The sequence below is a fragment of the Petromyzon marinus genome, chromosome 44 (genome assembly GCF_048934315.1).
Source record: "Petromyzon marinus isolate PM22_M1 ecotype Great Lakes invasive population chromosome 44, UKy_Petmar_22M1.pri1.0, whole genome shotgun sequence".
Classification (NCBI taxonomy): Eukaryota; Metazoa; Chordata; class Hyperoartia; order Petromyzontiformes; family Petromyzontidae; genus Petromyzon; species Petromyzon marinus.
Genome location: NC_133710.1, coordinates 450,273 through 474,037, shown reverse-complemented (window position 1 = coordinate 474,037; position 23,765 = coordinate 450,273). Strand labels below are relative to the sequence as shown.

Here is a 23,765-nt window from a genome sequence, read left to right as displayed (position 1 = left end):
CGGGATTAAATGTCCCCTCCACCAAGACGCTACTCACAGCCCCGCGAGCGTCTCCTTGCCCACAAAGGCAATGGGGAGGGGGGACAGGGAATGCTGATCCCCACTCTGGGCCTTGAGCCAACAGTGGAAATGCCACATCAAATCCACATTCCCTCTTGCAGAAACCATTCTATCCATATGATGATATCCCATAATATATAGGACAGGGACGACACCAAGCAGGACACAAGCTCGCAACCCCTTCCAATCGCGAGGACGGGCACACCGCCAAAGCGTTGCCGGACAAAAATGGGGCCACGTAAAAACTGCTTCTCCACCCCACCCCGTTCCACAACCATATGCTCTTATTGTTATTCCTGAGCAAGGCGAGGAGGACGACGACTGTAGGTTAGAGGAGATTAAAACCCCTCACCGCCAATTATGTATTATTGTTTTTAAATGTATCAATTCAATTTCCCTTGCCATTTCCTCGTGTCAATAAGCGTCATTGCCGGGTCATCTCTCGCCACCCGAAATCCCAACCATCACAACAAACTGGCGATTCGGGCCCGAACACGTTAATGGATATTGATCGCGCTGCCACAGCCGAGGACTTAGCAATCAGCATCAAGGTCAAATCTTCACAGCGGTGAACGGGGCTACGGATCTTCCAACCTCTTAAAACAACCGCGCGTCAACGAGCAAAGTGCGGCGAGTGGCATTTGTTTTTCCGGCGGTGGGGTGGTGGGGGTAGAGCGGTGTGAGTCTTGACAAATAAATATATTATTGATGGTCCTAAAGGTTGATTTGGCGGAGGCGAGACAGGAGGCGGCTGACGGCGAATGCAGTGGCATCGCCAGATACGAGGTGCACACACACAGCAATGGAACAAGGTTAGCGCATTGCGCGATGAACCTGGCGACCCCAGATCAATCCCCAGCCATGGCGATCATCAGTGGAGTGATATTTGAAATGAAGTTGGGAAATTCCCATTCCTTCAACAAACACCGTACTTCACCGAGTTGGTCAGTCAAACAACCGCCACGACTAAGCCAAAATAAGGAAGCATTTGTTCAGCGGTGTATTGACAAAGAGCTATAAATTCTAAAGGTAAAGGAGCAGCACTACAATTACAAGGGGGAGCTCGAGAGATCCCCTCAAGGAAGTATTTGACCTACCCTTCTATGTTGGCCAGATGTCTTGGAAGAGGTGACTTCCAACACTTTGTATCTATGATTATTTAACTTCGTTTGCACCGTATGTAGACAACCGGGTTAATCGAAGGTGCAACCTGCTAAATCAACTAAACTGTGCCAAACCCACATATATGGCTGGGTAGACAGAGGCCGTGCAGGGCTGGGGGGGGATTCATGAAGCGTTCCCGATTGTTTCAAACTGCCGCGCCAGGAAATCGAATCGAACCGTCAACCACTGGATCGACGGTCGAGCATGCTGCTAACCACTACAACAACCACCGGCGGCAGCATCCTGCCGTGAATAACGACGACGAGCAACAACGCCCTCCGCCCTCGCCGATGTCTGGGCTGTGCTCTTGGCAGGAGGGGGGGGGGGGGGGACCGCGAAATCGAGTGCCCCAAGCAGGGACGGCGGCGCGGGACGGCGGCGCACGCGGAACGGGAAAACAACGGCTCGGCACTTCACGGCAGCCTCACGCCTATATTTAGTCTCCGAGGCGGAAGCCGTCCTTTGCATATCTCCTAATCGAAGCCATTAAGCACATTTAAAAATGGAGCCCTCTTTTCCTCTCAGGAAGCAAAGGAGGAAGGGAGCACGGCAGGGGGAGAGGGGCAGGAGACGTCGCGAGAGGGGGCCGAGATCCACGGTGAGACAAGTGCATCAATATCACGTCACGCGGCTGTCCGCGTGACCGATGAGAATGCTTTGCAACAGAGTAACTTTCCTGGAAGAGCCTCGCCGAGTCTCAAGCGTCGTTTTAAGGAGGGCTCTCCTACGTCGGGATGTTTGGCGGATGCCGGAATGACCGTTTCGGGGGGGGGGGCGGGGGGCGGGGCAGAAAATGTTGGCGTAGACGGAGGAAGAAAACCGAACCACGTGTACGGGGAACAATATACTTGCTGTACTGATATACACTGCCCACTTCACAGACCAGGAGGTTTGGTATCATGCACGATGATCCTGAACATATCCATTGTCAAGGAAATTACCAAAATGTACAGCTCTTTGGTCAATCCACTATTAGATGAAGGCTTCCTGACATGGTGTCGGTTATAGGGGTTGTTTGCACCATAGCCAGGCCAGTGGCTTGACACAAGCGTCGTGGTGACGTCACTGCCACTTAGTAGCGAATGGCGGTTGTTGTTGTACCATACCTCACTGGGCTGGTCAGTGCAGGTTTTTTGGTTTAGATGGCGTAAATATGTGTCATTAAAACCACCACCACCACCCGAGACCCAATTAGTAAGGTTTGTCACGTAAACAGAACAAGCCAATTCGTTACTAGTGGGTTCATAGCAGAATGCACTAACCATTGTGCAACCGTTCCCCACAATGATTGTTAAAACACCGCATACCAATTTGGACAAGGCAATGAGAGCTTTAGAAAATAAATCTCTAAATTTGATAGGTTGCATAATTGGAGAAAAGAACCACATCAGCATCTGGGGGTTCTGTGACAGGGCACTATTACACACCGCAGAATTTCTAGATTGAAAACTCATTTCTTTAGAACTGCTTTCTGTATTTAGTTTGTTGTCCTTCCCCCACACTTCCAATTAGCACCGTTGGATACGTACAGTGCGAAAGAGGTTCAATATACACACATACATATTCGTACAGTACTAAAGGTGCAACATACACACATAGCAGAGCCAGACATGACTAAATGAAACTCGTTCTGTGCTATCGTCAAGGACCATGATAAACCAAGAACCCACAAAACGTCTGTCTCTCCACATATAATCATATCACCAGGCTACAAAAAATGTTTGCCTGGATTCCTGCCTGCCTCACACACGGCCAAAGCATGTATGGGGCATTGTTTTCCAACACTATGCGTATGACAAAAATATATATTTAGTTCCAAGTGGAGACTGTGTGTCCATTATTGACGTGCCATACAAAACGAATCTACATCGTCACCATCACCCGATGGACAATCCACTGCTGGCTGACTGCCTCCCAAAGCCGTTGCCACCACCTCCCCCCCACAAGTCTGCGATGTAATAATCCACGCAGCACCTGTACACAAACCGATTTCATTGCTCCATCTCCAGCGGCGGACGTACTCTCGCATGCGTTCCCTCCCTGGCTGCCACCATTCTTCTTGACAATCGTCCACAATCCCCCGGTCTGCCAATATGTCCTGCCCAAGCCTCTGAACAATGTCATTCAAGCTGCAGTAGAAAAATGTATAAAATATTATATACCAAGCAGCAAGTCCAGAATTTAAGTGTCTCATAAAAGGCGACAGAGCACAAGTAATTTGAATCTAAATAATTGAGCTCACCGTTTCCAGAACAAAAAAGTCATTGTCTAAATGTTCGTAATTACAAGCAATTTGGTTCGAGTATAACTTTGGGGACTAATTATGACCAATTTTGAAGAGCTTTTTTGGGCTAATCTTGAACTCGGTACAAACTCCAGATATTGAATTTGGCCAAAAGCCAAATAGGGTAAGAACTATACAACACCCAAGCTTTCAAGGTTGGGAAGCAAACTGATCAACATATTGTTGGCTCTAACAGAAGGAAGAAAAAGATAGAGGTGTGATGCAATTAATGGCATCGACAGTGACAACCCTTTGATTTACTATGCTAAACCTTCATCAACATCAGCTATAATCTATCCACTCCTGGATGAAGGTCTCCCCAAACCGCCACCATCTTTTAACGTCTTGCGATGCAACGATCAATAAAGCTTTCGTGCATACGAGCCGATTTCATCGCTCCATCTCCATGGAATGTCCTTTCAGGTGCAAGTCTTGACCACTGTCCATTTCTGTCCAATCCCACTTTTCTCAATGGTCGATACGACGTGTCTAACTCGCGCACGTTCTCCAATTCATGAATTTCCCCTCAAGGTAGCACCTCTCCATGCTTCTCTGTGCATGCTGCAGCTAGTGTTCCATTCTCTTTGTTAGCATCCACGTCTTTTTAAATAACTTTTTTTATTTCAAGTTGTAACACGCAGCACAGTACTGGCTCACTCTTGAAGAGAGAGAACGTCTCAGAGGCGCAAGGAGGACCCAGACAAGCAGGAAGGTGGTAGCTACGCAATCATTCTCCTCCAAGTTCCGCAGTCCTTTAAATGTAAGTTGTCAACCATTGATAATAGGTTTTTCCCCTCGTTTCTGCCAACAAAACAGGTGTTAAGATGTTAAAACACCAAACTGAAACCTTTTACAAGGAATCATGTCTGCATTAACCACAATGCTTGTGGTGTTAGACCAGAGGACACCGTTTGAGACGAGGCTCAAAAGAAAACTGTCTGGTGTGGACCAATCAGTTTCAAAGACAATGCATATATTATCAGTGTTTTTTTGTTTGCATTCTGACCACAAGTATTGTGGTGACTGCAGACATGATTCCTTGTAAAAGGTTTCAGTTTGGTGTTAACATCTTAACTGTTTTGTTATTCTTAGTTTTTTCGGTAAAGTCACGTTGAAGAGAAACAACAAAATAACAAAATATATATAAAACAATAAAAAATTCTCACGACGTTTCGACCATAACTCAAACGGTCATCACACCTTATTGTTTTATATATATTTTGTTATTTTGTTGTTTCTCTTCAACGTGACTTTACCGAAAAAACTAAGAATATGAATTACTGCAGTCACGAAAGCTTTAAATCAAAACCTGTTTTGTTGCCAGAAAAAAGGGGAAAACCTATTCTCATATGTTGGTATTGGCAAAGGAGGTCCCATGATGTTGTCAACCATTAATAATCAATGATAAGTTTTTTACGATGACATTAACATGACCTAGCGACCAATCTCAGTGTCAGCCCAAACAATCAGCCAGCATTCAAGAGCTACGCGACAATGGCAAACTTTGGCGAGAATGCGTGCGTCCGATGTCCGATCCGTGATCCGTACATACATCAAGGAAAGCGGCAGGGCTCTTTTCTCTATGACAGCATATTGTGGTACGGAGAGGCTACAAGTGGTGAGAAGTTTAAGTAATTATCTGCCCATCAAGGAGCGTGTGTGGCAGGGCTGTCCAGGACTCTGGAACTCTTTGGACTGTTTTGACTGCGAGGCATGATTGAAAACATCCATAGCCTGATAATGCATTGAGAGACCTTGTGTTGGTGAGCCACGTCTCTGGCAGTGCACTTGCTGTCCATCAATGTTTCAAAGCTTTAGTGGTGACCGTCTAAATCTCTTGGACATGTCTGTCACGTCACTCCTTCACAGCCACACGATATCATCGTCGGGAGGTCGTCAAGGTGATTAAGTCGGAGACAATGACAGCTCTCCAATTAAGTTTACAGTTGATACCGCTCGTTCAGGCAGACGCTCCCAGCACGTGGAGAGAAACTTCGGATATCGTGCTCAACAACACGCAGCACGACCCGCAAACGCATCCGAGAGCCGTACGGCACAACTACGAAACCCTACGGCAGTATCGGTTACAACGCCGATGAAGCCACCACATCTCTCGCCAGTCAATCCCTTCCATCTGTAGTTACTACAATTGTTCTAATGACCTCACTTCAATGTTACCAGGTATGTTTCTTTCATTTGTTTAACAGTGGAAACGTGTGGCAAGTCACTCGCGGTCAAGACTGGTGCGTGGCTTTGCTCAGATGTCTAAGTTTCTCAATTAAAATATAAACACAATTTAAACATGTACAAATTATAGCAATACACTGCGATCAAACTTGATCATCTATAAAAGACAAAAGTTCTCGTAACTAAACTTTCATCTTTGGCTGGAGTGCTACTTCTATGCTATGCCACTAACATTTCAATCTATGTTATGTGAAAGCCCTTCCAAGGCTTATCGTTGGAATCTGTTTAGCATAATGGAAAAACATATCGATTCCCAGGTATGGCCTTAAGTTATCTCCTTGCATAAATAATGAATAATAATTTGCTGCCCTTTGTCCATTGCTGGATGAAGGCTTCTCTACACCCAGTGAGCTCTGGGTGTTATTTGACCATACTTCACCACACTGGATAGTGCAGGTTGATAAACACGGAGGCGGGGCAGGGGAGCATAGCACACCACTGATGTTAGCCATGAGCAGGATTGAGTTCAGGCGACTGGATTCAACACGTAGTGTGCTAACCACTACACCACCACTCTCCTCCCCAACCCCTGCCTTGCGTTATGTGTGTACAATGCAAGACGGCAGGGAAACCTACCACTTAGGACCCCAATGTATGCGTGTTGAACTTCATTCGTACCGTACAAAGCCAACCGTTCTAATCGGAGGTGCGGGGGGAAGGACAAACTAAACACGAAAAGCAGTTGTAACGAAATTAGTTTTCAATCTAGGATTTCAAAGTGCATAGCTCCAATGGCTTCCTAATATCGGAAGCAAAAGCGTTCCATAGGGCCGCAGAAGCTCATCTCTAAGCGCGATGCAGTGACCGATAACGTTCTTATCCATCACAACAAGCATTTCGGCCGCATTCACGATAGTACAAGAGGGAAATTTTCGAGCCGGCAACAACGCCGCGTATGTAACGTACTCGCGCTCAATCACCTACGAAGAAGGCGAGCCCCTTGTTATTATTCGTGACAGGGCGATGCGCATCCACTCGTTTTCAGGTGCTTGGGTGGATTGTTTGCGTCACGGGACTGAGGGGAATGGTTCGGCAACGGCTCGAGAATGCTTTCGCCCAACGACGATGGTGGTGGTGATGATGGTCGTAATGGTGTATGTATGTAGAACTTCTTTCGCACCGTAGGGAGCCAACCGTGCCAATCGTAGGTGCGGGAATCGGAAGTAGTCAACAACTCGTCACCGTGGCGTTCAAGTCCAGAGTCCACTGGGGTCATACGTGATATGATGTAAGCGAGCAATTCCACGATAGCAGCAGGCGTGGGGGGGGGGGGAGAGTTTCTGACCTTGGCGATGGGAGACTTGCGCACGTTGGCCTTGAGGATGGCGCTGCGGGATTTCTCGTCGGGCAGCGGGATGTAGATCAGCTGATCCAGGCGACCGGGACGCAGGATGGCAGGGTCAATGATGTCCGGTCTAGAGTCGAGAAACACGCACGCATGCACGGTCATATAAATGTACAGCCGTTTGGTCAATGTACTGTTGGATAAGAACCTCAGTTGAGGAAGAAACTTTGACGATTGACTGTCAAATTAGGTCCTCTGGTGCAGTCTTCTCTGGTCCTCTGCTTTAAAAGCACGCCTTTGGCTATCATCTTCTTGAGACAAATAACTAGAAGTGTCTCAATACTCCTGTACACGTATTCATGCAAATTGCATCTCGCCAGGAGCCGGGCGGCGAGCCGGCATCAACAATTGCCCAAGCTCTGCAGTCCTCTATATATGAACATGTTTTCAGCAATTTAACGAGTGTTTACATGTGTGCGAGGTACACGGAGCACTCGGAGAAAACCATCCCGTGCGAGGGGGCAACGCTATCCCTTTTGTATGGACTGACAAATTTAATTCGCACTTTGCGCAACCGCCTTCTCCTGGCAAGAGCCAGGGTACGCATGACACCTTGACGCCCACGGGAAGGCCGTTTCGCAACATTTTGCGCGATCCACCAACGCTCGCCTCCATTGCAGGCATGCGCCACCACCACCGGCCGGCTGACCCTCGTATGTACGTACGTAGAACTTATTTCGCACCGTACGATGCCCATAATGCTGGCCCGCATGCCCCCTACAACGCGGGCCAACTCTCAACAGGAAAACCGCTACGGACTTCCACACGAACTGAACCGACTGTCGAACCTTCATGTAGCGCTCCCGGTGCTTGTGGGGAGGTCATAATCCGATGAACTATAAAGCTCCTTTCACAGATGTCCAGTAGTTTGCACATACCCTTGGGGTCGGGTGGGGTCAGGCCTCGGCCGGGATCGCAACCCGCGAGCCGACAGAGCGCCGGGGGGAGGCCTCACCGGTTGGTGGCGCCGATGATGAAAACGTTCTTCTTGGTGCCCATGCCGTCCATCTCGGTGAGGATCTGGTTGATGACACGGTCGGCCGCACCGCCACCGTCGCCGACGTTGCCCCCGCGTGCCTTCGCTATGGAGTCCAGCTCGTCAAAGAAGAGCACACACGGAGCCGCTTGCCGGGCCTGAGGGCACAAGGTCAAATATGGTCAGATAAACTATTTTTTATTTTACCAGGTAAGGACCACGGCGCTGTATATCTCTTTTTCAGAGGCGACATGGCCACAAATGATAGCTCAACAAAATGGCTTATCATGAGGAAACGTTATAGCAACCAAATCCTGTAAACGCACACTTCTAAATGTGGAGGGAAAAACTGGAGGACCCGGAGAAAAATCCATGTGACCACAAGGAGAACACGCGAACTCCAAATATGCAGGTGTCGGGGTCGGGATCGAACGCACGTAGCCTCCCCCCGACGGGCCGCACGGCGTGGGGAGGCCCCTGAATCAGCAGTCGACTGACAAATGGTTGTGCATGTGGGGTTGTACTCATTCAAGCTCAACATACTTCAGGATGCAAGACAAAAATCCGCCCCATATAGCCTTAACAGACCTTTGTGGTAAGGTGTTAGCGAGCACCCATTAGGGTGGGTGGGTAGCACCACGCCCGACCGCCTTTGTCTGCCGTGTGGCGATGTTTACACACCGCATCAGGTACTCATTTGAGCTTGACAGACTAATGGGGCGAGTGCTTCTTGCGAACACCTGCTAAAGCAGGCCTGGCGCACAAAGGGTTGCGGTCTGGCCAGCAACGCTCATTGGCTAACCACATAGGCCACAACACAAATGCCCTCATTTGTGTTGTGGCCTATGACCAAACTACCCAGAATGCACCCGATGTTGTAAAACCTCAGCAGCTAAGCACGTTTGAGCCCGGATAGCGGTTGGGTCTGTGACAGCCAAGCATTTAACCAGCACTGCTCGGCTCTGTTGTGGACAGCCAAGTGCAGTGCAGCAAAATCCATTGTTGAACTGCACTTCTATCATACCGTGTCTATGCTCCCGATCTTCACCAAAGCACTGACCAGCATCGTGAAGTATGGTCAATTAACTCCCTGACTTGCAGTTGATTGACAGAAGGGCTGTGCTTGTCCTAATTTTAAGGCTGAGAAGACCTAGGCGAAGACCACGACAGTGTTTGATATCACGGGTCACTTAAATTGTGCATGACCTCGAATCAAACATGTCACCAAGATTGTTGCGCTGTATGCTAAATACCGTGCTATTAGCACCCATAAACACACACAAACATGTCGAAGCACGCCCACGCATTTCTACGTTTGTACGGATACATACAAAAACACATGCATGCAGGCAGGCATGAATACACACTCGCACACATCCACGTACGCATGCACGCACTGAAATATGCATATACGCATGCAAACGCGCGATGCTTGCTTGCAAAGTACGAGCACTCAGCAGTAAGTGGCTATATTTGGATTCATCATAACCCAGCCTTGATAACTGCAGAAAAATCCATAGGTAACGTTACAAAAATCTATACGAAACTCAATCTGACGCCAAGATTTAGGGGCCCCGGGTTGGAGGGGGGGGGGGGAGGAGCGGGGGGGGGGGGGATGGAGGGGGAGCGGGGGTGGAGGGGCGGAAGGGGGATACGATCAAATTGAAGCAAAGATACAAAAATAGTCGCGCGGACGCACAGCGTCTGTAACGAGCCGCGTCACGCGGAATGAGCAGGGGAATAAACGGATCGGCGACCCGAGCCCCGCGCTCTCAGAAGCCGCGCGCACATCACATCGTATGCGGCGTCGGCTCCGCGCGCGATGATTGGCACTTTCCATTGGAGGTACATGACGCAGGGAGGTCGGAGGAGGAGGGGAGAGTGGAGTAAAAATGCGGTGCGCTCCTCCGGCCAGTCGGGGCTGACATTTCATTAATTCTCTGACTTACAGCAGGAGAGTACATCATCCGGACACCCGATTGCATTCAGGTGCACGTCTGGCAAGGGGAGGTGGGTGGGGGTGGGTGCGGAGGCGGGGAGAGCAGGGCTCATGCCAACAAGTTCGCTTCACACAGGAGATTTATGGCGTAGAGAACAATTACTCTGAACTGTGTAACCAGGTTAGGGTAAATCCGAGTTAACGCCAAGCGCTGCGAGGGGTGACACCCCCCCCACCCACCCCCTCTGCTCGCCACACACCGCACTGCCTATTGTGTTGCTGCTTGCAAACGACGAGACACTGTGGGAAATGGTCCCACCAAGTGTCGTTTCGTTGTGTCAGCGTAGCATGATTAAAATGTTGTCAATCCACTGCTAGATGCGGGACTCCCGCCACGCCGAGCCGGTCGTGGGGGTGTTATGACCGTATTTCACCACCACCCTGTTGTTGAGTTCAGATGTTACTTGCCACGAACGTTAACTATGAGTCAGCAAATTAGCACACAGGTCACAGGTCACCGGGTTCGTAGTGCAGTACAATGATAACCACTCCGCCCCGGCATAAAAATAAATAAATAATTAAAATCGTTGCGCTACCGCTTCCCCATATTCGTGTGTGCAGCCCATTTAGTTCATTCCACACCGCTAGATGAGGGCCTCCCCAAGCAGTGTCATCATATTCGCGTGTGCACCGTTCTTAACATCGATGTTAACTACCTATCCTGGTATAAAGGAGGTCATGGGTTCGATCCAGACACTGAAAGCTATATATTTTGAGTTTTCATGTTCTCCCCGTGGTCGCATGGATGTTTCTCCGAGTCCTCCAGTTTTCCCTCCACATTTAGAAACATGCATTTAAGTATCTGGCTGCTATAATTATCGACATGATAAGCCACTTCGTTGAGCTATTATTTGAGGTCAGATCGCTTCTGAAAAAGAGCTCTGTAGAGCTCAGTGGGTCTTACTTGGTAAAATAAAAATAGTAAAAATATAATAATTAATGCACAACGCAAAAAAAGCCCTCCAATTCTTGAAGAGGATCGTGACCCAGATTGGTGATGATTTGCAGAATTGTGGACTGAGCAACATGGCAACGTTGCTCTTTTTTTTCCCCGATAATCAAATCATAAACGTCAGCCATTTATTTTATTTTGATTCCGCATTGATTTGGGTAACACTCGCGGTATATTAAACGCATCAGTCAGGAGAATAACTCGCTGATTATTAAACAAAAACATTCTAAATGCACGTAAACACAGTAATGCTTTGTCGTTTCCATCATGAGACATCGCTAAAGACGTTTCGTTCGTCAACCAGTTTCTCACTCATAATAAATATTGCTCTCTGGATCTCTTCATAAGCAAAGCACATAAAAATGTATAGAGCAGCCTTTGAAAAATACTTTTATTTGAAGCCCCCATCATTAGGGTTCACAGCAAACCCCATACGCAGCACAGCAGCAAGCTGAAAACAGCTGCGTACCACTTCGAGGTGTGCTTAATAATTATGATTTGTTTCTGGTCAATACGATGCTGTTGAAGGTTTGTAAAAAGGTTATCAATCCGTTGCATGCGATTATAGATATTGCTAAAAACCTAAAGTTACCCACCGGAATTCTAAACCGAGTAGTTGGCCTGTGGCCACATCTGTAGTGTAAATATTTTGTAGCCCGCTGTAGCTATTTGATTCTGTGCTTTCATTTGCTTAAATCAACAGGCAAGGCCATGGTTGAAGCACTCCGATCTATACAGATTTAGGAAGGTTCCCCAAGCCCTCCTCCCAATGACACTCCACCCATTCCTCTTTAAGCCCCGCCCCTTCCCCTGCAGCTCTGTAGACCACGCCTCTTCCTCCAGATACAGGCTTGAGCTTGTTTTGAAGATTGTTTTTAAAGAGTCCCGATTCCACCCCTGTGGACACTTGGCAAATTTAGACTAAATCCGAGTTGATTTAAGTGAGACAACACGGCGAGTGGATAGTGGTGGAGGTAGTGGGAGTGGAGGCGTGCGTGTAGCAGTAGGAGGTAGCGATGGGTGGCAACAGGAGGGGTAGGGGGTGGGGCAGTTTCACAACAACGACCACCAATTTCCCTCAACCCTTTCCCATTCCAATGACGTATATGTACGTAATTGGAACAGAATCCGAAGAAAAATTTAAACTTTATCGGTGCGTCTTCATGTTGGCAGACATACTGAGGCTCTCAAAAGGCCATGCGGGAGGACGTGGCAGTTTGGCGCCATGTATCAGAGTGCGGTCGTGTCGCTAAACTTCTTTGCAGCGAGTACGTCTTTAAAAACAAAGGCGCTTCTGCCTCTAAATAAAATTAACACCAACCGCTTGCACATCTCGCAACGGGAAGGGGTGAAGAAGGGCAAGACAATATACAGATGGTACCGATCGGAAATCGGCTCGACACGAATGCCGACCCCGGTGGTTTACTGTGGCTAGGCAAAACCCCGGTCGACGTCGCGTCTGCCCCGTCGTCAAAAGAAACCCCCACCTTGTCGAAGACGTCGCGCACGTTGGCCTCGGACTCGCCGAACCACATGGTGAGCAGCTCGGGCCCCTTGATGGAGATGAAGTTGGCCTGGCACTCGTTGGCGATGGCCTTGGCCAGCAGCGTTTTGCCGCAGCCCGGCGGCCCGTAGAACAGCACGCCCTTGGAGGGCGTCATGCCGAACTTGAGGAACTTCTCCGGGTGCTCCACCGGGTACTGTGGGCGAAGCAGACGGTGGGGGGGACAACTCGTCGTCATGCCACTGTCGGTGGCGCGGCCGTGCCGGGTGCCACGTTTGCCTGCTTGTTGCACAGAAAATGGCTCCAATCCAGCGGCCGCCCCGATGCATACTCTCGGTAGTGTAATGACCGTAAACGTTCGCACCACCCAGTTAACGGCAGACATTAAACATCCCGTGACGTCATTTGCAAGAGTAGGCCAGTGTTTTGGCGTCTTGGTCCAACTTTGCCAAATCTGAATCATTCCCTGCAAATCACTCAATTTTAATCATGCATAGCAATCATCGTCCCCTACTGAAAAAACTTCACAGGACCCTCCTGAAAGAGTCACGGGGTTCAAGAGAGGCTTTCCTGGGTAAACAAGAACAATATTAAGCAGCCAGCTCAGGTGGTGCTGTGGGTAAAGCACTGGGTTTGGGATGAGGTCATGAGTTCAAATCCCCATCTGGGCTCGGCTCTGCCCATCATCGTCCCCCTCCTCAGCCAGCTAAATGGGTAACACTCTTTGCGGGGAGAACAAAAAAATATCATTAGAATAGATTGGCCCTGTCATGAAAATGTGGAATATTTAACATTGGTAAGGGCTGCCAATGCAGATGAGCAATGCAACACATTTGGGGCCAGAGTTGTCTGCTCCTGTGCGAAGTTTGACGAGCGAGTTCAAAACAGAGAGTGTTAGGGATGAGGCTGTCAACTACACAGAAAGCACAAATTTACCGGGCAGAGCCCATACATAAATAAAACCGTGAGATTAAAACAAAGCTTCATATAAACCCTACATCGCCCTCTGCTGTACAATCACTGCACTTACCACACACCCTCATTAGAAGCAACAAATTATACTGGTCAGTGCCAGTTTTAGCAAATGTTGGAAATCTAGATGAAAAAAATATATTTATAAAAATGTTGACCATAACAACCTACCTCCTGGTGACAGCATTGTTTGACGCTTTGGAGACGATGCATTTGTGGATCACGTATATATTTGTAAAACTCTCCGACATTAGAGGCTGAGAAGTGGCCAGGGGGTTGGCAGAATAACGAACGGATTTATGAGCCTATCTGTGCAGACCTTTGCGACGTTCCCTCTGGGTAATCGCATGTCTTCCCGCACAAAAAATACCACCCCCTTATTTAAAATGGAACAAAGAGTTGGAATGTAGAAACCCTCCTGAAAAAGTCTTAAGACTCTTCGAGGCATAAGCAAATAGATAAAGTTATTATTTTTTTACGGTGTGCAGTGGAGAAGCGACCTGCCGGGTGGAGTGTTCTTCTCTCCCCATTAGGTAGGGGCCACTTAAGTGACTGTAAAGAAAGTCTCGTCCATCACACGCTATTCAACGGGGACTCGCTAGTTAGCGCAAGGCATCGGGACAACCGCAGCCAGTGCCAACGCCGACTCGTGCAGGGGTCGGCAACCTGCGGCCCCGGAGCCGCCGAAGCTCTGCAATGACTGCTTTGTGATGTTATTTATCAAGGACCGTCTCCTGTTCACCACAGTGCATTGTGGCTCTTGAAAAAAAAAATGTTTTACCAAATTAAAAAAAGGGCTCTTATTGTTATTTTGGTTGCCGTCCCCCTGGACTCGACGAAAGAACCATTGCACTGAGCCAATTTATGAAAATTTTAAAATCATGCCATCCCTGCGCTCCGCTCTGAGATACAGAGAAGTGAATCATGGGTCGAGGCTTCTAGACGTGGCAAGTGGTAGGTGCGTGCACTCTGTGCCCATCGCAAAGCTCTCTCCACGCTACAGTTCCCGTGCCCATCGCGAATCGTGCATGTTATGAATAGGTAAGGTCCTGCGGACGCCAACACCGCCCGCTCCTGCCAGACTAATAATGCCCACTTCGCAGTCCGGTGCCGTGGTCACCTTGTACTGCACAGGAACAGCTGCCACCAGGTGTCCCCCTCGGCTAGGCTGCAGCAGGCATGGCAACGAAATAGCCCGAGATGAGATCGTGACGTAGCGCGCTCTTAGAGTTGCCGCGGTGTTGGAGGAGCAATGCGTGCCCCATAAACGCAGATGTTTATCCTGAAAAGAGTCGTTGCGCAGAAGCGTATATATTTTCTGCGGTGCGGAGGCGGAGACTACTTCACCTGGCGGCCCAGGTCACCGTACCTGCACAAGCTCCTGCAGCTCACGCTTGACGCTCTCCAGGCCACCGATGTCCTCCCACGTCACGTTGGGCACCTCCACCACCGTCTCGCGCAGCGCCGACGGGTTGCTCTGGCCCAGCGCCCACTGCAACGAGTCCCACGGCGCGCATCACAGCCAGCGTCGACTTAGTTAACATCTTAGTCCAGTCGACTTAAAGCTGTCAATGCTATGGGTCCACTCTTACTTATGGACACGTGACTTTTTTTTACATCCAATATTATCAGGTCAGCAAATCAATAGCTTTTTTCTTTTTTTATATAGGCATGCAACCAATTACCAGTTTTGGTCTTGCTCGGTGCGCTGCAGTCTCGAAAAACGTTATTAGATTATCTCAGAATGTGTCTTCATCGGACTCGTTCATTTTGTCTCGTCGTAGTGCGTTGTGCTTTGGTCCTTGGTGGACAGTCGTCAATCATCGTTTGCCAAAATTAAGAATTTCATTTATACCTTCATCACTAATTTCGTTAACAAAATTAACACTTGGCACACTATGCCACAACAATGCCAAGTTTAGCTTTTTCCAGAATTGAATCCCAATTGTGCTATTGGCGTTTCGTCACAAGAATAAGAATTTAGTCGGATCTCCTGCAGAGAAATGCGACCCTTCATTTGTAGACAACAGCCCGGAGCAATGGATAAACAACTACCTCAGATCCAAACTTGATTTGGTGCTTTCGTGACTGCAGGAATTACTCTTTGGTTTTTTCGTTAAAGTCACGTAGAAATAAGAAATAATGATAAAATTATATAATAGCATACGACGTTTCGATTGCAATGCAAGCAATCATCATCAGGTATAGAAGAGCTACATTTAAGAGAGGAAACACAGAACCGCAGATATATATACAGACTCCCTCTACTTAGGTGTCTGTATATATGTCTGCGGTTCTGTGTTTCCTCTCTCTTAAATTTAGCTCTTCTATACCTGACGATTGCTTGCGTTGCAATCGAAACGTCGTATGCTATTATGTAATTTTATTTCTTATTTCTACGTGACTTTACCAAAAAAACCAACGAGTACCTCAGATCACTTTAAGTTAGCCCTGATTCACAGAAACGGGTTAGCACGTTCCCACTCGCTACGTTAGCGAGAGAGTAATGTTCGACACACGATGGACAAACTGACATTTTCTTATTAAAAACCTGAAATTTAGTTAAGTTTACAAGAGCCAAATTTAATTTAATATTTTTATTCATACAGTTGTAGGTGATTGGGCGGAGACCATAAATTCTCAAACACTTCAGAACCTGGTATAATCTCAAGACAGCCGACATCCAGATTCAAACCCAGGATCGAAGCGTTTGCCAACTTAGCATCACTGACCTCCGAGCCACCCAGCCACTATTGGCAGTGTTTTTGCTGTAATTATTGAAACCCATGTCTCCCTTGAAAAAACGAGCCTTCTGCTCTCCGTGGCTCTTATGTAAGCAGGTCATAAATAAATGCCACCTCCAGGCACATAACGATTCATGCTGTCGGCGATTTGATTAATTGTCACAATTTACAGGTCGCGATTTGATTTAAAATTTTATTTTACTTTTTACCGTTTCACTTTGTATTGTTTCTCGGTTGTGCGGCTTGCGTTCGGCCACTGCGCTGTTGACGGTTGCAATTTGCATAAACTGTCAATAATCCATTCTTACACACGGCGTGTATCTCGTGAGCATAGCAATTAATTGTTAATCAACGAATCATTGAGATACTATGCCTAATTTAGCCAAACAATAATTGACCTCCGATTAATGACGTGAGGTTTTTAAGTAATATAACTTACTCCTACGTTTGGTATTTTAAGTGTTGTAATCTGTTTACAAGGACTTTTTTTAAGCAGCTGCATAACAAAGTGGTCAGAGGGTTGCGAGTTCAAATCTAGGTTCAGGGTCAACCCGGCTCAATCGCCCATCTGCGGTCATTAAAACCATTTTGTCCAACGTGGTTGTTCTATTTCTATACTATGGTTGTCCTATGCAAACACTTTGCAACATGTCAAACAGAACGTAGAATTTCCACCACGTCTATGACTGTGAACAGCTGTGTACCATCGAACGCCTGTTTTAAAATGAAACCTTATTTTTTTAAGTTACCGTACATCACGGTGAATTATCGTCAGTAAAATCAACACCGCCGCTGAGGTTGTGTGGCAGCGCAGCCTCATCTGTATGCAATGGCCGCCGCTGTCCTCACATTAACCCGCGTCGTCGTGACCACGCTCCGTTTTACGGAATCATTTTCAAATTAAATCGAAAAAACTAATCAACCGGTGTGCAATTCGCAAGGGCAATCCGATCACAGAATCCGGTTGCTTGAAAGGCCTACGATCAAATTACCCGGAATGCACCCCCCCCTCCTCCCCCCAATCTCGTCAGATCTGGGAAGCGAAGCCAGGTTGAGCCTGGCTAGCGCTTGGATGGACAATCATCACGATCGCATCGCAGGCTACTTTTGGCCAGGAGAGGGCTGTGCGGAAAAATCTGTGGTTGAACTGAACTTCTATGCCCACGCGTCGTCTGCACTCCCCACCTTAACCAAGTGTCAAGTGTGGTCAAGTAGCCCCGATGACCCCGCATGGCATTGGCTCGACAAAAGGGCCGTTCACTTCGGGATTGAGAACAAGACAGCTCAGCCTCCAAGTGGGATTTGAACTTATCACCTTCATCTCTTTAAGTAGGGCACTCTGCAACAGCACAGCCCAGCCAGATTTAAACAGCAAAGGGTAATGGCTTCGGCAACAAACGGCAAGGTTTGGACCAATTATTGACGAACGAGAAGCTTCGTCATATATTCCCATACAAATAAAAAATCAGATAGGCTGAATGTAACACCTATTGTAACGCCCTGAAATAAATTACAAACACCGTTGTCTCTACCTGCATTGATCTTCCAGGGCATTAAGTACAGAATGTGCTCCATAAACCACAATGACTGCCACACTCCCTAATTAATTAATCTTTTTCAATTTTCTAAATACCCCAGTAACTGCAACTCATGAGAGATTCCCATAATCTAAATTTTAATTTAGTTAATTCTCAATTTGTATTCAGAGTATTGGGGCTTGGGAGTAACAATGAACTAATTAAGACATTTAGCCGAAACTGCCACATTCATGCTGCCTTAATGTAAGTAAGCCGTGTCCCGGCATGTGATATAAACCAGAGCAATCTCGGCCCTAATCCGCCACATTATCCATCAGCGCCTGCACCAAATACTAAATGAAGATATTGGCTTTGCACAGCACAGATCAAAAACGCTCAGCTCTTTATTCAGTCTAAGTTAACACTGCCTTGTGTCAGAAAAATAAATGGTAGGCTATTTTTAAACTATTAAACTTTTCTTATTTTACCAAGTAAGGCCCACTGAGCTATATAGCTCTTTTTCAGACGTGGCCTGGCCAAAAATGATAGCTCAATGAAGTAAGTGGCTTTGTGTGGAAATTAACAGAAGCCAATTGCTCTAAACGAATGTTTCTAAATGTGGAGGGAAAAACCAGAGGACCCGGAGAAAAATCCACGTGACCACAGGGAGAGAGACACACAAACTCCAAATGTACAGGTGTCAGGGTCGGGATCGAACCGACGCCCTCCGGTATACCAGGCCAGAGAGTTAACTTCTTGCCACCGCGGTGCCCAAGGCTAACGCTTTGTACAACGTGGCCCCGTTCTTCAAAGCAAAGAGAGGCAACTAAGATGGATCCTGATTACATCATGGGACCTCCTTTGCCAGTACCAACATATGAGAATAGGTTTTCCCCTTTTTTATGGCAACAAAACAGGTGTTAAGATGTTAAAACACCTTTTACAAGGAATCATGTCTGCATTAACCACAATACTTGTGGTCAGAATGTTAGCCTAAGCATCTATTTTTTTTGTAAATGATGACAAGGCATAGATTATGACATCGCAGGATGGCAAGAGAAGGTATGGCAGCTTGGGGACGAGGGACACCTTAATCCGGCAGTGGATTAACTGTGGCTGACGATAACGGTGATGAAGCAGTGTTCACGACGAAGATGGCAAGCGCTGTCGATTTGTGTCTACGGTACTGGCCGCACAATCAATGTGATGACATTTAATGTGGGATCATAATTCCACGGCAACTACTCTCACAATTAGGCCATTGGCATAGTCTCAAATGGAAATGAGCCTGAATTAACTTTGTTTTCGTTATTGAACACAACCACCAACTGCCAGCAAAAATCTGTTTGTAGGCAATTAAGAGATGTGAGTCTCCTGCCAAAGCTACTTTCTGAAAGGGTTATAGATGTGGGGACATACTGAAATGGGGTTAACTTGCTCATCGTACCTATGAGGTCGGCAAGCAAGCTCCACTTTACACGAAGTCGTAAGTGGCGGTACTGTAGAGGGCACGATCGCAGTTGGCAATGCGGTGTTGCAATTCAAGAATTGTTCTGTTGTGCCATGTCTTTACTGTTCAGTTTGCAAGTATCAACTACTCATCTTGTTCAGTTTTGTTCGCTGCATTAGCCTAAATTTCACTTTATTGTTTAATGCGTGTAAATCAGAAAGGATTGATTATTGTGAAGGAAAGCTGCCAGTTGGCCACCTATTTTAGAAGCGAGATCCGTGACGCGCGAGCACAGCAACAACCAAAGCAAGACCAAAAAGTTACATTATCGTAGAGAAGGAGTACAGGGTGCTGCTTGAGGACTATCGCAGAACTCACAAACGGGGTATTTAACGGTCGGAAACGAAATACACGCAAATCTAAAAGTGCCGATGTAATATGAAAACGTTAGGTGCAGGTACACATAAGCTCTACATTTTAGTCTAACGAGTGACAAAAAAACGAGCACATCGTAAAAGACGTTTGGGGGCAATAAATGCCAGAAATGGTAAGGTACGGGTGCAAGTACGCTCTGTGCTTTGTTTAAAGAGGGAAGTAGGAGGCTTGGGCAGGATACATCCCCATAAAGCAGTGGTTCGAAGCTCCCAGAGGGTGCATGCACCCCCTGGGGGTGCGAGATACCCTTTTTTCTGGGGGTGCGAAACATGCCAGATTTTTTCATAAGATAAATCAGCAAAACACAAATTTAGCACGGGCACGTAAGTACAACTACTTTGTTTCATCAAACCTATGTATTTATTAACATAAAAAATGTAACGATTGAGAACCAAAGGCATGCACGGCTGCAGTAAAGGTTAAGATCCACTGCCATAAAGGAAGATGGCCGATGGAAGGGGCTTGGTTACAGAATCGCACCGAAGGAGAATATAGGCCTGAGAAGACAACCTCTGCAGAGTTGGGAGCGATGAGATGCCCAAGAGTGAGGTGGATTGTGGCAGCGCAGCACCACGTGTGATGCCAGCAGCACGGGGAGGCCTTTATCCAGCAGTGGATTGAATTTGGCTAACGATGACTAATCGACTCTTTGACAACAAAACGCATTGTTGCACGCCTCTTCTGAAAAAGAGCTATTTAGATCATTGGGCCTTACCTGGTAAAAGAAAATATTGTTTCTAGTTTTAGTGTAGCTTACTTGCATTCGATAACGGGCCACGGTTAACATCAGTGTTGAGTTTTATGCAAATCGGATCTGAAACCTCCCACCTCCTCCCCTGACACAGCTTATATCAATGCCCACTGATCAGCGTGAAGCATGGTCATGTATGCATGTACATTTAACTTCTTTCGCACTGTACGTAGCTAAGTGTGCTAATCGGAGGTGCAGGGCTAATCGGAGGTGTGGTCAAACAACCTCCACGGATGAAAACCCAGTGGGGGAGGCCTTCATCCAGCAGCAGATTGACAAAGGGGGCATACATTACAACCACAAATTACTAATTCCAAACAACCCGCTCTCCATTTGAATGCGCACAGCCCAAGAGAAGAGAGCACTGGGGCCACAGTGTGTGTGCGCGAGTGTGCTTGCCGCGTGTGTACGCGCGCGCGCACCCCAACAACACCGCGACAGCGCTCTAACGGCTCAGAGAATAATTAATAAGGTGCAATAATCAACGCGTTATTGCGCGAGGCGGCAGGTGGTGTGCCAGTGCCAACTCCATCATCGTTCTCGGCGGCATTTACCCGTCCGGTCCGGCGCCCCTTCCCGCGCAACTTCCTTGCGTTTAGGTCGGCAACTTCTACCGAAAAGTCCATTATGCGATGGTGAATAACGCCGATAAGCAGTCTTGCCAGCACATTTGCCGAAGCGTTTTCCGTGTTGAATGTATTATCCGCGCAAGGGCGCTGCGAGAGAGGCGAAGACTCCGCTACAAGGCAAAGGTAAGGGCAATATTCCCAATAGAGGAAGCTCTCGAAAGCCCCTCTACATCTGTAAAGTATTTGGCCTACTCTTCCACGCTTTCCAGATGTCTTGGAAGAGGTGGAAGTACCCGCAAGTTACCCCTCAAGACGCAACCTCGTGTCGGTCAACTAACTGTGGTGCATCCATTTACACTTCTGGGGGACACTGGTGGAGGAGGGAGCCATCTAAAAAATTGGCACCGTTTCAATTTCTGTGCCGGGAGATGGCATAGAACCGGCGACCTCGCAAGTCCATTGTGATAACCATCACACTGCCACGGCACCATCCCGCTAGGAGGGCAGTACTTGGCGTGCGGCCAATGTGCACCATGGCCTGACAGAGGAACTAGCATCGTGGATTTAGTCTAATCCATAAGAGGATGATTTTTCTTTTATTTTTCAGCGGCGTGCCAACAAGGGGATTGCGACACCGTTATTGTTTTATATACATGAACGTCGCGATCCCGAAGAAAGCACCAACTTGTTGCAGAACGCTGCCAAACATGAACCTGGGTCAGCGTCCACGTGCGACTGCAACTTACGTAAAATAGCGTGCGGTTTGCAATAGCCGGCCGCATTTACCACTTTTATTGATCGCGGACACTGGCCATGCTGCCCTGCAGAACGCCAACTTGAAAGCTCTCCTGTAAGTTACGTACATATGTAGAGCACCTTTCGAACCATACGTAAGCCAGTGCTATTCGGAGGGGCGGGGAAAGATCACAAACCAACACAAATAGCAGTTCTACAGAAATTGTTTTCAATCCAGATTTAAAAGTGTATAGCTCCAGTGGCTTCCTAATATCAGAAGGAAGAGCATTCTAGACGGCCGCATAAGCACATCTGAAAGTGCGTGATGCGGTGACCGTCTTTATTCCGACGGCCAGCCAAAAAGCCGCTGCTGCGAGGATGACCAGAGCTCGTGTGACGGTTTCCTGCCAAAATCGCGCGGCGTTCAATATTAAAGTAAAACGAATAGCATACACCAACGACTGCAGCCCCAGGAAGAAAGCTATCAGTGACCACATCCACTGGCTCATTTTACAATGCCAATTTTAAACACCTCGTTTCCTTCTTCTTCCAAGCCGGAGTCTCATTATTTCATGGGATTGGCAGCTCGCGTTTGTCTTTCTCGTCTACTTCTGTCTAATCATTGTGCTTTTTTTTTATTTCATTCAGAAAAAAATATAAGAAAAGCTTTCCCCACACCTCCCTCCCCTTGTTTTAATGTTTCTAATAGGATTATAAATATTTGCTAAATAAACAAGGAAATGAACATCTGCGCATAGTGCCTTATAAAAAATTAGAATTTTTGTCATTTGGTGGTGACAAATTCAATTTCCTTTGAACCACAGGAAACATCCGCAAGCTGTGGTTGTTGGGGGGTAATTTGCAACATTGAAAGATACGTTTCAAATTACAGTGATGACCCATTCTTGCAACTGACTTCATCAGGGCTTTACTATCCACCTATGAGCAGATGGAACATTTTATTTCGGTGGCAACATCTGCCCTCGGGGCTATGCAGCCACGCAGAACGTAATACATGCGCTTTCCTGCTTATTTTGTTGCGTATTTATTGCACATAAAACATCAAGAACATGTGTCCGAGGCGAATGAATGAATGGTTTTCGTGGGGGGGGGGCAGGTGCGGAATTAGAACTATGGGGAAGAGGGGGAGGCGGGGATTTGGAGAAGAGTGAAAGGAACGGTAAAAGGAGCCTCAAGACAACCGTCTCGATAGCGATACACGGAGACGGACAGAGACATTGAGAGAGAGAGAGAGAGAAGCAGAATGACAGATCAACACACAGGGATATAGAAGATAGTCACAGAGCAAAGCGCACAAAGGCACAGACACAAGGGAGATGGCGTACAAACAGAGACAAAAAGAGAGAAGAACAACACAGCGACACACCGAGATACGGAGAGAAACACGAGCGCGGCAATAAGGGACGGGGAAGCATCGCATTGCACACTGCTCTCAACTGGGCGGCACCTGCACGAGTTCATGCCAACTGCCTCCATGCCCAAAACAAGCATTGGGAGTCGCGCTCAACGCCCGAACCCCCACTTAAACAGGTCCCTGCAGGGTGGGCTGGTAGAAGTTCGTAAATGAGATAATGTGACTTCCAAATGTTGGGTGCAATAAGGCATATCAAGTCTCTGCACCGTCTATTGCTGATTTTACACCCAACAGCACGAGATTTCACTTCGTTAAAGTATTGAAAGGGGACGGACGGACACATTAATCTATTGCAGGCTGGTACACTCAGTTTACAACTTCGTTCCTACCAGTATAATCCACAATACCAGGGCAGGAGGCGGCCTCTCAATGGGAGACGCGCTGTTGCCTCCCAACCTGCGGGGGTACCTATTTTATCGACCATGGAGAGACGATTGGCCGAGACGACCCATGACCGAGACTTGAACTTGCGTAACGATGGCAAGTCAACAGCTCTGACCGGCCATGCATGGCGAGTGAATATCCACTCGATCTCGCCAGATCTCGCAAGCCAAGCAGAGATGAGCCTCCATAATACTCGGATGGGTGACCACCGTGCATAGCAGGTGTCACGTGTATAGCAGGTG

General features: G+C 47.5%; 1 protein-coding gene across 3 annotated transcripts in view; it reads right to left on the bottom strand.

Annotated features, from left to right (window-relative positions):
- LOC116951885 (transitional endoplasmic reticulum ATPase) overlaps positions 1 to 23,765 on the bottom strand; it is a 75,396-nt gene that overhangs the window by 11,219 nt on the left and 40,412 nt on the right. For all 3 annotated transcript variants that reach the window (XM_032970703.2, XM_032970704.2, XM_032970702.2), the window contains exons 12-15: positions 14,873 to 14,995; positions 12,515 to 12,727; positions 8,056 to 8,234; positions 7,041 to 7,170 (exon numbers count right to left, since the gene is read on the bottom strand). In XM_032970703.2, the coding sequence (XP_032826594.1) occupies positions 7,041 to 7,170; positions 8,056 to 8,234; positions 12,515 to 12,727; positions 14,873 to 14,995 (645 nt within the window). The remainder of the gene's footprint in view (positions 1 to 7,040; positions 7,171 to 8,055; positions 8,235 to 12,514; positions 12,728 to 14,872; positions 14,996 to 23,765) is intronic.